We start from the raw sequence: 13,674 nt of genomic DNA, 5'->3' as shown, positions 1-13,674 counted from the left end.
TAAGAAGGGACTGGGATATAGTTCACAGCAAAGGCCCAGGGTTCAGCCCCAGTACCTCAATAAATAAATAAATAAACAAACAAAAAAAAAAAAAAAAAAAAAACTTCAGGGGGACCAACTATGGCGTCCCAAAGTTTTTTTTGTTTGTCTGTTTGTTTACCTCCTAAAGCTCCACCACATCTTCACAGTGACTATTGAAAGGGAAAGAAAAATCTTTTCATGCTCCTAGCAGACAGAGGGGAAAAGAAAGCATTTTCAAATACAGCCAAACATGCTGGCATATTCCTGTAATCCCAGCACTTGGAAGGCTGAAGCAGGAGAATCAAAAATTCAGGTCCCATCTGAGCAACTAATTTAACAAGATCCCATTAAAAAAGAAAAAAGAAGTCTGAGAATATAGCTTAATACATAGGCCCTGCCTTCAATTCCCAGTGTCAAAAAACAAGACGAAACAAAAAGGAAAAGAGAAAAACCCATAGCATTCTGTCTTTTTAAGCAGTTGTCTGCCCTCAGGAAAAGCTATTCTGTCAGTGCCTAACCTGCTACGGTTTTCCCAGAGCCTAACTGGGAGAAGGGGAATGTACTACTCCATACTGCCCCAGCTAAGGCAGGTAAAAACTAAAAAGTACTCAGGAAGTTCCTGGTCTAGGAGCCTTGCCTCATTAGCTTAGTTACTTTTCACTTCTTGCTGAGACAAAAATACTCTGCTCCCAGAGTGAAAGGGGGAAAGGGTGATTCAGCTCACAGTCTGTAGAGGTTTCAGTCCATGATTGGCTGGTTCCAAGGCAGGGTGGCATGGCAGAGGAGCAACACAGAAAAGAAGGAGTTCATGGTAAGCAGAAGACAGTAAAAGCAAGCAAGCAAGGAAGGAAGACAAGCCTCTTTTTACCCCTCATATTGTATCCAGGGTACCGGGATTAGAATGGCGCTGAACCAATCAGTGGACTGATTTAGTAATCGCCCACCCTTAATCTAGCATCCTTAATCCGAGCATTGCACCATGAATCAGGCACATGCTCTAGATTTGGCTACCTCTGAAAAAGCCCCATCCAGGACTGCATGAGGCTTCAGGGGGACATCTGACACAAGCCATAACACCTATCAAAGATTAAGACCTAATTCACAGAACTATAAGGTCAACAATCAAAATTCAACTAATATAATCTAACAGGTCAACAAGCTATTTTCATCACAATGAAAGAAACACTGAAAGAGCTTCTCAGAATGGAATTGGGGCATTACAGTAGCAAACAAGCACGGGTCGAGCTACTGGATTAGAACTGTGGTCATCTTAGCCCTTTGACCAGAGTTATCTAGAACAATCTAAACAACTGGACAACTCACTGTGCTCAGAGGCTCAAGATCCACATCAAAAGGTTACTGGACTCTAGTTTTATGGAGATTTTTACTCTGCATATACATCCTTGTCTTCATCTTCTATCAGTCACGTGGCTCCCTTCTTTTCAGCATGTAAGCACCCACGTTCCCTGCCTTCCTCAGAACACTGATTCAGAGCCATCTGAACTCATGTCTCCAGAACTGCTATTTCTACAATTCCAACCCCTACAAGTCTTTTTTCACTTCTATCATTTCTCACTTTGGAATGATCAGCAGTACAAAGATGCAGAAAAGATATCAGACAAAATCTAACACCCATTCATGATAAAAAGCAAACTCAGAAGATAAGCAATGGAGTGGAACTTCAGCCTAATAATGAAATCCACAAAAACCCTACAGCTACCAACTTATCTAATGGTGACAACTTCAAAGGTTTCCCAATAAAAACAAAAATCAATTCCAGCGATTTGGGAGGCTGAGGCAGGAGGTACAGGTCAGGGCCAAAGGGAACAACTTAGTGAGACCTTATCTAAAAATAAAAAATAAAAAGGGTTAGAGATGTAACTCATGGTAAAGTGCCCCTGGGTTCCATCCCCAATATTGTAAAAAAATAAGTGAATAATAAAAACAAGAACCAGGCAATGATATCTTCTCTACATACTTTTCAACATTATACTGGAAATCCCAACTACTGCATAAAGTCAAGGAAAGGAAATAAAGTATATAGATTAGGAAGGAAGAAATAAAACTCTTTGTTTGCAGGTGACATGATTGTCTATGCAGAAAACTAAAAAAATTGACAATAAACCCACCTGGAATAAGATACTATAAGCAAGATTGCAGGATACAAGTTGAATAGATAAAAGTGAACTACTTTCCTATATACCAGCAATGGACAAGTGGAATTAAAAACGCATTAACTTGTGTGATAGTGCACCCCTCTAATTCCAGCTACTAAAATAAGGTGGTGGAATCACAAGTTCAAGGCCAGCCTGGACAACTTAACAAGACGCTGTTTCAAAATAAAAAACAAAAAAGGTCTGGGGGAACAAGCACAGTGATACAGGCTTACCTAGCATGAGGAGGCCCAGGGTTTGATTTCTTGTACCAAAACAAAAATAAAACATTACCATTTGCACTAAAATATTTAGATATAAATCTAAAATTATGAGCAACACCAATGTGAGGAAAAACTATTAAATTCTGATGAAAGATATCAAAGAAGATGAAGTTGGGAACAACTGCCATCTTGAAAATATTGAGGCCAGTCATGGTGGCACACACTTGTAATTCTAGCACTCAGAAGGCTGAGGTAGGAGGATTACAAGTTCAGAGCCAGCCAGGGCTACATAGTGAGTTCAAGGCCAGCCTGAACTGCACAGTAAGACCCTGTTTCAGAAAGAAAGAAAGAAAGAAAGAAAGAAAGAAAGAAAGACTGACTGATTGATTCACATACTAAAAATCAAAGTTTAGAAAACAATATTTCATGCAGTAGAAACCCAAAACCAGGAGTAGCCATCCTATTTTCAGACAAAGTGGATTTCAAGCCAAAATTGATCAGTAGAGGCAAAGGTGATCACTACATATTGGTTAAAGGAATAATTCAACAGGAAGAGATAACAATTATAAACATATGTACTGAACACGGGCACACTCAATTTCATAAAACAGACACAACTGGACATAAAAGATCAGATAAACATCAACACAGTTATAGTGGGGAATCTCAGTATCTCACAGTCACAAATAGATCAACTAGACCAAACAAAAAAAGAAAAAAGGCAACATAGAAGTATTAGACTTGAGCCAAACTCTCAAATACACAGACTTAATAGATATCTACAGCCAGGCATAGTGGCGCACACCTGTAATCTCAGCACTCAAGAGACTGAGGCAGGTCAATACCACCACAAGTATGAGGCCAGCCCAGGCTACATAGCGAGTTCAAGGCCAGCCTGCACTACAAACTGAGACCCTGTCTCCAAAAAAACCCAGTATCTACAGAGTATTCCACCCAACAACAAAATATACATTCTTCTCAGCAGCATATGAAACTTTCTCCAAAACAGACCACATGCTAGTGAATAAAGCATGCTTAAGTAAATGCAAAAGAAATGAAATTATCCCATTATTATCAGATCATAGCACCATGAAACTAAATATCAAAAACCCAGAGAAATTATGCAAATGTATGGAAATTAAACAATACACTCTAGAATAATCAATGAGTCACAGAAGAAATCAGCTCCTAAAATCAAACAATAATGCCAAGACAATATAACAGAACCTATGGGAGACATTGACAGCAGTACTAAGAAGAAAGTTTACATCCCTGAATATCCATGTGAGTCCAAATAAATAACCTAATAATGTACCTCAAGGTCCTAGAAAAGCAAGATCATTTCAAATCCAAAACTAGTACAAGGAAGGAAATTACAAAGATTAGAGGAAAGATTAGAGAAAAAATTAATGAAATTAAGACTAAGAACAAAACAAAGGCTGGGGAGTGGGGATGCACATCTGTAATTCAGCATTTGAGAGGCTCAGTCAGGAGGATCACCAAGAGTTCAAGGCTAGCCTACGCTACATAACAAGTCCAAGGCCAAGTCCAAGGCCCCCTAAGCTCTACAGAGGGAGACCTACCTTAAAAATAAATAAATAAATAAATAAATAAAATACAAAGAGTTGAACAGCGGTTTATTTTAAAGAAACAACAAAATAGACCAACCATTTGCCAATCTTACAAAAAAAAGGACCCAAATCACTGCAATTAGAAATGAAAAAGGTGAAATCACAATGGACACTGGACACCACCAAAATCCCAAAGATTATTAGCAACTACTTTGAAAACCTGTACTCCAATACAAAACTGAGAATTCAGAAGAAATGAATAGATTCCTAGATACATATAAATTACCAAATTATAAATTATTCAACGGACAATAAAATGGCAACAGTAATAACCTACCAACTAAGAAAAGCCCAAGTGCAGATGGAACCAATGCCGAATTCTACAAGAATTTCAGGGCAGATCTAACTGGCACTACTCCTTGAACTAATGAAATCCAAAGGGATTCTTGGAAGATAGCATTACCCTGATTCAAAACCAGATAAGGATCAACCAAAATAGAGAACTGCAGGCCAATCTCTTTAATGAACATAGATACAAAATTCCCAACAAGATATAGATACAACATACTATACTGGCAAGCAGAATGCATGCAGCAAATCATTAAAAAGATCATGACACATCATAACCAAGTAGGCTTCATTCCAGGGACCCAAGGGTGGTTCAACATACACAAACCATAAATGTAATGCATCACATAAACAGAAGCAAGGACAAAAATCATATGATCATCTCAATAGATGCAGAAAAAGCCTTTAACAAAATCCAACATCATTCATGACAAAAACCCTTAAAAAAATAGGTACAGAAGGACCTTACCTCAATCTGACAAAAGTCATCTATGACAAACCAATGGCTAACATCATATGAAGGGGGAGAAGATGAAAGCTTTCCCTCTAATTTCAGCTACAAGACAAGGATGCCTACTATCACCACTACTGTTCAATATAGTATTTGAAACATTAGCCAGAGCAATCAGGCAAGACAAACAAATAAAAAGGGATATATATAAGAAAGGAAGAGTCAAAGTATCACTATTTGCAGATGACATGATTCTCTATGTAAAAGACTGAAAATCCACCGAAAGACTCCTAAAATAGGGGTTGGGGATTAAGACTCCTAGAATAATAAAATTTAGCAACACGGGAAGATACAAATTCAACACACAAAAAAATCAGGAGTGTTTCTGTATAGCAATAATAAACTGAGAAGAAAAAGGAAAATAATATTCAGAATAGCATCAAGAAAAATTAAATAAGCCCGGTGTGGTGGCACATGCCTGTAATCCCAGCACTCGGGAGGCTGAGGCAGGAGGATTGTTGTGAGTTTGAGACCAGCCTGGGCTACAAAGTGAGTTCAAGGCCAGCTCAAGACCCTGTCTCAAAAAAACAAAAAAAAGAAAAGAAAAATTAAATATTTAGGAATTAACCTAATGAAGAAAGTGAAACATCTCTACGATGAAAATGACAGCACTCTAAAAAGGGAGATCTGGGGCTGGGGATTTAGCTCAGTGGCACAGCGCCTGCCTGGCAAGGTCAAAGTTTTGGTTTCGTTCCCCAGTATCGAAAAAAAAAAAAAAAAAAGGAGATCAAAGAGGTCATCAAAAATTGAATGATATCCCCTGTTTCTAGGTAGGCAGAACAATATTGTACAAACACCCATACTCCAAAACTGATACACAGATTTAACACAATACCAACCAAACTAGAACTAGAGGAAACAATCCTAAAATTCACATGGAACCAGAAGAGACCCATAATAGCAAAAGCAATCTTGGGTAAGAAAAGCAAAGCAGGAAGCATCACAATCTCAGACTTCAAATTACAGTGGTGGGCTGGGGATATAGCTCAGCTGCACAGGGCCTGCCTGGAAAGTGCAAGGTCCTGAGTGTGATTCCTGGTACACCCCCCGCACAAAAAAAGAATATAAAAAACAAATTATAGTGGTATCTCAGTTCATGAACTTAAACTGTTCCATGAGTTTGGAAAAGATGGCCATGTTTGTGCTTGTGTGGGAAAAATGGTTGCAGTTGTGCTGTAATCCGATGCAGTATTTGCAAACAAAAACAAAATGTTGCCAAACACTTCTGTTTGCAAACCAAATTGTTCACAAACAAAAGCGCTCATGAACTGAGGTACCACTGTATATTCCAAAGCTACAACTGTAAAAACAGCATAGTACTGGCACAAAAAGACATGCAGATCAATAGAACAGAACAGAACAGAGGATGCAAAAATAAATACAGGGGGGCTGGGGATTTAGCTCAGCGGCAAAAGCACCTGCCTGGCAAGTGCAAGGTCGTGAGTTCGGTTCCCGGTACCGGAGAAAAAGCCAAAAGCCAAAAGCCAAAAATAAATAAATAAATAAATAAATAAATAAATAAATAAATACAGGCACATCCAGCTATCTGATCTTTGACAAAGGAGCCAAAAACATACACCAGAGGAAAGACAGCCTCTTTATTAAACAGTGTATGAGAAACTAGCATTCACATGCAGAAAATAGAGTCTCACCATGTACTAAAGTACAGTCAAAATGGATCAAAGATCTAAATGTTAAAATGGAAACAACCTGCTGGGAGATAAAACAGATAAAACTCGAAGATATATGTGTAGGCAAGAACTTTCTGAACAGCACCCCAACTGTGACTATTAGTATGAAGAAACAACCTACAAAACGGGAAAAAAATTTTGCCAGCTACTCCTTAGACAGCGAATATCTAAAATTACAAAAAACTCAAAAAAAAAAGACTCCCCCAAAATAAAAGATCCAAACAAAAAAATGGGCAAGTAAAATGAATATACACTTCTCAAAAGTACAAATGACCAATAAACATAAGAAGAAAATGTTTAACATCTCTGGCCACTAGAGAAATGCAAAATGAAACACTAAAATTTCATCCTACTCGAGAAAGAATGGCTCTCATCAAGAAATCAAACAATATCATATGCTAGTGAGGCTGTGGAGGAAAAGAAAGCTTTCTGCACTGTTGGTGGTCATATAAACTAGTATAACCACTATGGAAATCAGTATGGAGAGTCCTCAAAAAACAAAGTAGAAATTTCACTCAACCAGCTATTCCCCTTCTAGGTATCTTCTCAAAAGAGTTAAAGACATCATAATACAGCAATACAAGTATACTCATTATTTATAGTACCACAATTCATAATAGCTAAATCTTGGAAGTGGCTTATATGCCCATAAACAGATGGATGGATAAAGGAAATGTTAACATTTATATAGAATGGGGTACTACTTTGCAATAAAGAATAAACGAGTCATCTGTAGAAAAATGGATGCATCTTGGGACCATAATGTTAAATGAAATAAATCAGACACACAAGCTTAAGTATTACATGATTTCTCTTATACAAGTAACTAAAAATATAAATAAAGAGCAAAATAAAAGGTAGATAAAAGGAAATAGGGAACTAATGTTTTTGCAAATAGAAAGGGAACCAAGAGATGGAGGAACAGGGATAGGAGGGGAGGAGAAAGGGATGAAAAAAGAGCTAAAGCGTGTTATGTACATGTACCAACTCCCCAGGAAGAATGCAGTGTACATACTGCAAACACGTACTAATAAAAAATAAAAATTGAGGAAAAAAAGGTTTGAAAAGTTGTCCAACATCACCTTATCAGAGCATTACAGATTGAACAATATACTATTACACACCTATTAGAATGGCCAACACCTAGAATGCAGACACCAAATGCTGATCAGGATGGAGGAAAAGGAACTCTCATTGACTCTGGGAATGCAAAATGATGGTACAACCACCTTGCAAGACAATTTGGCGATTTCTTATAAAACAAAACATAATTTGGGCTGGGAATATAGCTCAGTGGCATAAGTGCCTGCCTGGCAAGCACAAGGTCATGAGTTCGATCCCTGGTACCGCAAAAAAAAAAAAAAAAAAAAAACACACAAAACATAATTCTTACCATATAACCAGCAATCACATTCCTTGGTATTCATCCAAATTAACTGAAAACTTACATTCACATAAAATCCTACACGTGTTTATAGCTACTTTGTTCATAACTGCCAAAACTTAGTATTGACCCAGACACTCTTTGGTAGATGAATGGATGAACAAACCGGCACATCCACACAGTAAGGATTATTCAGCAGGAGGATTATCATGTCAAATCTAGCCTGGGCAAATTACCGACCTGCAGAAACCCTGTCTCACAAAATTTAAAAAAAAAAAGGTTGAGAATGGAATTTAGTGTAAAGGCGGGGGCTCAATCCCTAGCACTGCAGGGGAAAAAAGTAAACCCTAATATAAATGAAGGACTCTGAGTCCTGATGATGCATCGTAGGCATCGTTCTGCTGAGAGATGCTGGTAATGGGGGAAGTTATGCTTGCTGGGAAAGAGCAGGAGATGTACGAAAACTCTGTACTGCTGCTCAATTTTGTTATGAATCTAAAACTATTCTAAAAAAATTGAATTAGGCATGATAGTACATGCCTGTAATTCCAGCACTTGGGTAAACTGAGGCAGGAGGACTGCAAGTTCAAGGCTTGCAGCTACATAGCATGTTCAAGGCTGACCTAGACTACATGGTGAGATCCTGTCTCTACAAAAACAGAAAAAACCAACAACAAAAAGAACCAATGCAACACACAAAAGAAAACCACTACAAAAACAAAATATATTAATTTGTCTTAAAAAGCAGAGTGTATGCTTAGCTATATAAGGCCCTGAGTACAATCCCTACTACCAAAAAGAAAAACAGAAGTTAGTCATCCAACAAACTAAATCTCTACAGTAAACAGTACAACAGTGCTACAACTTTACCTTGAAAAAATAAAACTGTTATTTCTGTTCATATATGTGACAAAATGTAGTACATAGTATAAATTCAATTATGCACTTAAAATGAAAAGTAAGTAGAAAATTTTGCCATGATTTTCCCCCCAATTTTATTTTATTTTTTGTTTTTTTGACACTGTCTCGCTATGCAGTTCAGGCTGGCCTTGAGCTCACCTTGCAGCCCAGGCTGGTCTTGAATTCTCAATGATCCTCCTGCCTCAGCTTCCCAAGCACTAGGATTACAGATATGCACTACCACGCCCGGCCTTTTGATTTTCCCCCAAATTTTATGATCGCTCCATAAGACACAATTTGCTTCCTGTTGCAGATTTACTGTTTAATTTTGGAAAACTATCTGAGGACTTCACAAGACTCCTGAAGGTGCTATCTTTTTATATATAACCAATCTTTACTGGGCCTATGATACCATCCTACTCATGGAGTTTCTTTGTTCAGGTTTGTCTGTGGCATATAATGCGGCATCAGAGATGTGAAACTTTTTAAAACCTTTTTTTATTTTCAATAAACTTCATGAAATTTTACATCAACTTCATTTTGTCTTGCAACTGATGTGGGGGTTGTTATTGTTTTGTTTTTGTGTTTCTAGGGGTTGAACTTAGGGCCTTCCCATTGAACTACATCTCCAGCACTTTAAATTTGTTTTTACTTTAAAACAGTCTTGCTAAGTTAGTGAATTGCCTAGGCTGTTCTCAAACTTTCAGTCCTCCTGCCTCAGCCTGCCAGAGTCATGGGATTACAGGTGTGCCCTAACAATGCCAGGCTTTGTGACTTTTATCAATCAACAATGAAAATAATAACAAACCTTTGATCTGATAGACAGGGAGAGGGGTTAGTGGTATAGCTCAGTAGCAGCACCCTTGCCTTGAAGGTATAAGGCCCTGGGTACATCCCCAGCACTGCAAAACAAAACAAAACAAAGAAACAGCCCCCTAAGCAAGCCCAAACACATAAGGAGAGAAATTAAGTATTGTGATGTCTAGGCATGGACACACAGCCTGATAACTAGGCACCCTATTGTTACATGGCAAAGAGATCAACTGAGGCTAAAAATGACCATTTGTACAGAGTGCCAGGGCGGGCCAGAGAGTCTTCTAGTGCTGCCGATACTGGATGAACATAAAATACTTCTAGGAATTCAACCTAACAAGAGACTGGAAAGAATAAGTACACACGTAAACATACTAAGTGCTGTGATGTCAAGGCTTCTATCTATGAAGTGGTAGGGAGAAAATACAGATATGAAAAAAACTGATTCTGTCTCAGCCAGACATAGTGGCACATGCCTATAACCCCAACACTCTGGGAGGCTGAGACAGAAAGACAGCAAGTCTGAACTCAAATTGGACAACTTAGGTGAGACCCTGTCTCAAAGGAAAGAATAAACAAAAGTCTACAGATGCAGATTGTGAGAAAGCCCTGGGTTCAATCCACAGGACCACCACCAAAAAAAAAACAAAGAATGAAAGAAAAAAATTCTGGTTCTCGCTGAGTTAGGCCTTGAAGGAGGAACTCTGAAAGCAGACACCAGGGGAAAGGCTGCCAAGCAGAGGGTAGGCGCAAGGAAAGGCCTGGTAACTGAAAACACAGAGCTCATTCAGAAAATGCAAGGTCTAGTGCAGCTAGCTCCATGTTAAGTCCCTAAGGTTTATGGGAAGGTGTGACTTTAGAACAAGAACAAAGAACCCCTCAAAAGCCAAGCACAGGGCCGGGGATATAGCTGGGTGGCCTGGCAAGCACAAAGTCCTGAGTTTGATTCCTAGTACCAAAAAAAAAAAAAAAATCCACACAGGCCCAAGTTTAGACCCTGCAAACAAGTTTGAATTTTCTTCCCTAGAGAAAGCCACAGATATAATGATATTTGAAAAATACCTGGCAATAGGATACAGAATGAACTAGAGGAGAAACACATGAAGCTCAAAGCCCCAAAGGCACCCGCTGTTACAGTGTCTGAGCAAGAATGGCAGACAGGTGGTACCTTCACCAGGCCTCAGTTACCACAGTGCAGGAAGGATACCATAGGGAACGTAGCGTCAGAAACGATCCTGGGTTTGGGCCATGCCGCAGCTAATAACGCAAAGAGGAAAAGTAGGAGCAGCACCCTGTGGGTGGGAGGAGCAGGTTTAAATTTGAGAAAGACTGAATGGACTGCATTAAGGAAGTCTACAAACAGGTGCAGCTGAAAACCTGAAGCTCCAGAAACAGACTGGCATGTGTCAATACGTGATAGCTGGAGCCGCGGTACTTGGAACTGCCTGCTGAGTACCACTGAATTTCAACCAGGTGCACTTCCTCCCACCTTCAATTGTCTTAGTTGTTTTGTTCTGGTTTCTTTTTTCTTTTGTTTTTTTTTAATGCTGAGCCTTAAACCCCTGGACATGCTAAGGATGTGTTCTAACACAGAGTTATACCCCACCCCTTAACTTTTTTTTCTGGAGACAGGGTTTTGCTATGCAGCTCAGGCTGGCTTTGAACTCACTTTGTAACTGAGGATGGCCTCAAACTCAAGGCAATCCTCCTGCCTCAGCCTCCTGAGTGCTGGGATCACAGGTGCATGATGGGATCACAGGTGAGTGCTAGGATCACAGGCGTGCACCACCACACCCAGCAATCCTTAACTTTTTCTAAGCTGTGCACCGCTCATATTCCCATGTCCTAAGTCATCTTTTCTCCCTATTCAACTTAGTGTATACCTTATTTTAAAATGTTCTCTGATCCAAAAAGAAAACTGTGTCTTCCAAGATTATAAACTCCAAGGGGAAAAACAACAAAAAAAACATTCTCAATGCTATTTTAGTGACTGGTTGAGCAAAATAGGCTTAACTGATGAGCCACCACCTGGAAGAACCTGGAGGCTTTGAGGGGGGGTCCTCAGGTGCACCCCAATGGTTGCACAGGTGACAGTGTTGGTGCAGGAGGGGGACACCTGAGACCAGTTCAGGCTCTGCCCGCAAATCATGTGACTGCAGCCAAGCCACTTCTCTAGGTTTCTCGTTTTACAGACTGACGTGTACATGGCCTACAACAGTGTCTATCACTGCTCTCACTGAGAATTGTCAGGTCCAGCTGGATTGAAGTTTACAGCAAGTTTTATTTGCTTTAAGTGCCATTAGGAAATTCAGGAATGATGTAAAAATACCTTGGGTCTTTTCTCTGCTTCCTTCCAGTTGTTTTTTTGTTTGTTTTTTTCCCCAACTGCCTTTTAACTCTGCTCAAACATATATTAGAGGGGCCTGAAGCACGAAGAGGAAGTGAAGTCTAAGGAGTTCATTTTGTTGCATTTGCGGCTCAGTAAAGACTGTGGGCACAGGGAAAAGAAAAAAGGAAAGAAAGAGGAAAAGGAAAAGGAAAAGGAAAAAGAAAAAGAAAAACACTAAAATGGGATTTGGAAATTGGTGGCAACCAGCCAGCCAGCTTCTAGATACTTTGCACTCAACCTGATCAACCAACTAAAAGACAACTAGAACAAAAAGACCACATAGGTTTTTTTTAAGGTGCAAATCGGACTCCCACTGAAAGCTAAATGCTTATCACCTGGGTGCAGCGGCCACCGCATTTTTCAAGGGGACAGCATTTTTCTGTTGTCTGAATATACAGACACATACTTTTTTTTTGTTTTGTTTTTTGTTTTTTTTTGGTTTTTCTCTGGTACCGGGAACCGAACTCACGACCTTGCGCTTGCCAGGCAGGCGCTTTTGCCGCTGAGCTAAATCCCCAGCCCCCAGACACATACTTTTGTGATCTAAACTTAAAATGAAATATTTTTAAGCTTAAAAATGGGGGCTGTCTTTCTACCTCACTTTCTTTTGGAGCCACGCCTCCCAACTTGGGCAAGGAACACAGCTACCTGACGTCTCAACAGCCCTAGGGGATGAGCGAATGTTACTAATTACTATCAAATAACTCAGAATTGCGGCGGGGGAAGGGGACCAAATTTTGGACTAGAGGAATTACAAGCCACCAAGTGACTTTTTTAACCCAGCCACAATCTCCCTTCCTCATTCGAAAAGGGACTTTCTAGACACATCTTGAGCTTCAGTACAAAACGTACTTTGTGACTGAAGGGTATTGTTCTCCCAGAAGGGACCCATTTTCTCGTGAAAGCGACTTGTTTCCAAGAGCCTGCCTCTGGGCGGCGGCGGGGCGCGTTTGCGGGGTTCGGCCTGGCTGCCTCCGGAGCCGGGGAAGCACGGCCTCGGCGGGCCCTGGCCCCCCACCCGGCCCGGCCCGCCCGCCCGCGTCACCTGACCCGACCGGCCCCGGCGCGGCATGGCCACCGACCTGACGACACTGATGTGGAACTGGTCCTCGCGAAGGCCCCTCCAGGCGCCGGGCAGGAACTCCTTGCACCACAGATAGGCCTTGCGCCGCGTCCGGGGCTCCGGCTGCTCGTCGGCCGCCGCCGGCGGAGGCAAAGCGGGCAGGGTAAGCGGCAAAGGCGGCGGGGGCAGAGCGAGCGGCGGCTGCCTGCCGCCCAGCTGCTTGGGCTCTGGGTCGCTGGCGGCGTCGCGCTGCTGTCCCACGCCGGGCGTCGGGGCCGCGCTCCCGCCGCTACAGCTCAGCAGCAGCCCGAGCGGCGAGGGCTCCGCCTCGCCCCCGGTGCAGAACTTGGTCTTCATGCCGGACAGGCGGCCGAAGAGGCGCGGGCGGCTGCAGCGCGAGAGGGCGAGGCTCAGGGTCCGGCCGGGCGCCCCGCCTCAGGAGGCCGGGCGGGGGTCGCTCGCAGGCTCTCTGACCCGCCAGCCGGCGGGGGGCTGCGCGCGGCGGTTAACTGGGGACGCGCAGAGGCGGAGCAGCAACGGCGGCGAGCGACCAGCGACTACGACTCCCGACCCAGAGCGCCGGCTCTATAGACTGCCGCACGAGGA

General features: G+C 41.5%; 1 protein-coding gene across 2 annotated transcripts in view; it reads right to left on the bottom strand.

Moving 5' to 3' along the window:
- Positions 1–13,668, bottom strand: part of Chka (choline kinase alpha) — a 55,276-nt gene extending 41,608 nt beyond the window's left edge. For both annotated transcript variants that reach the window (XM_005384285.2, XM_005384286.2), the window contains exon 1: positions 13,088–13,668. In XM_005384285.2, coding sequence (XP_005384342.1) covers positions 13,088–13,425 — 338 coding nt within the window. In that variant the 5' untranslated portion in view covers positions 13,426–13,668. The remainder of the gene's footprint in view (positions 1–13,087) is intronic.
- Between the last annotated feature and the right edge of the window lie 6 nt (positions 13,669–13,674).

Source organism: Chinchilla lanigera, unplaced genomic scaffold, assembly GCF_000276665.1.
Source record: "Chinchilla lanigera isolate Chin_1 unplaced genomic scaffold, ChiLan1.0 scaffold00021, whole genome shotgun sequence".
NCBI classification, from domain to species: domain Eukaryota; kingdom Metazoa; phylum Chordata; class Mammalia; order Rodentia; family Chinchillidae; genus Chinchilla; species Chinchilla lanigera.
The sequence above is the reverse complement of the archived record's forward strand: the minus strand, read 5'-3'. Positions and strand labels throughout refer to the sequence as shown.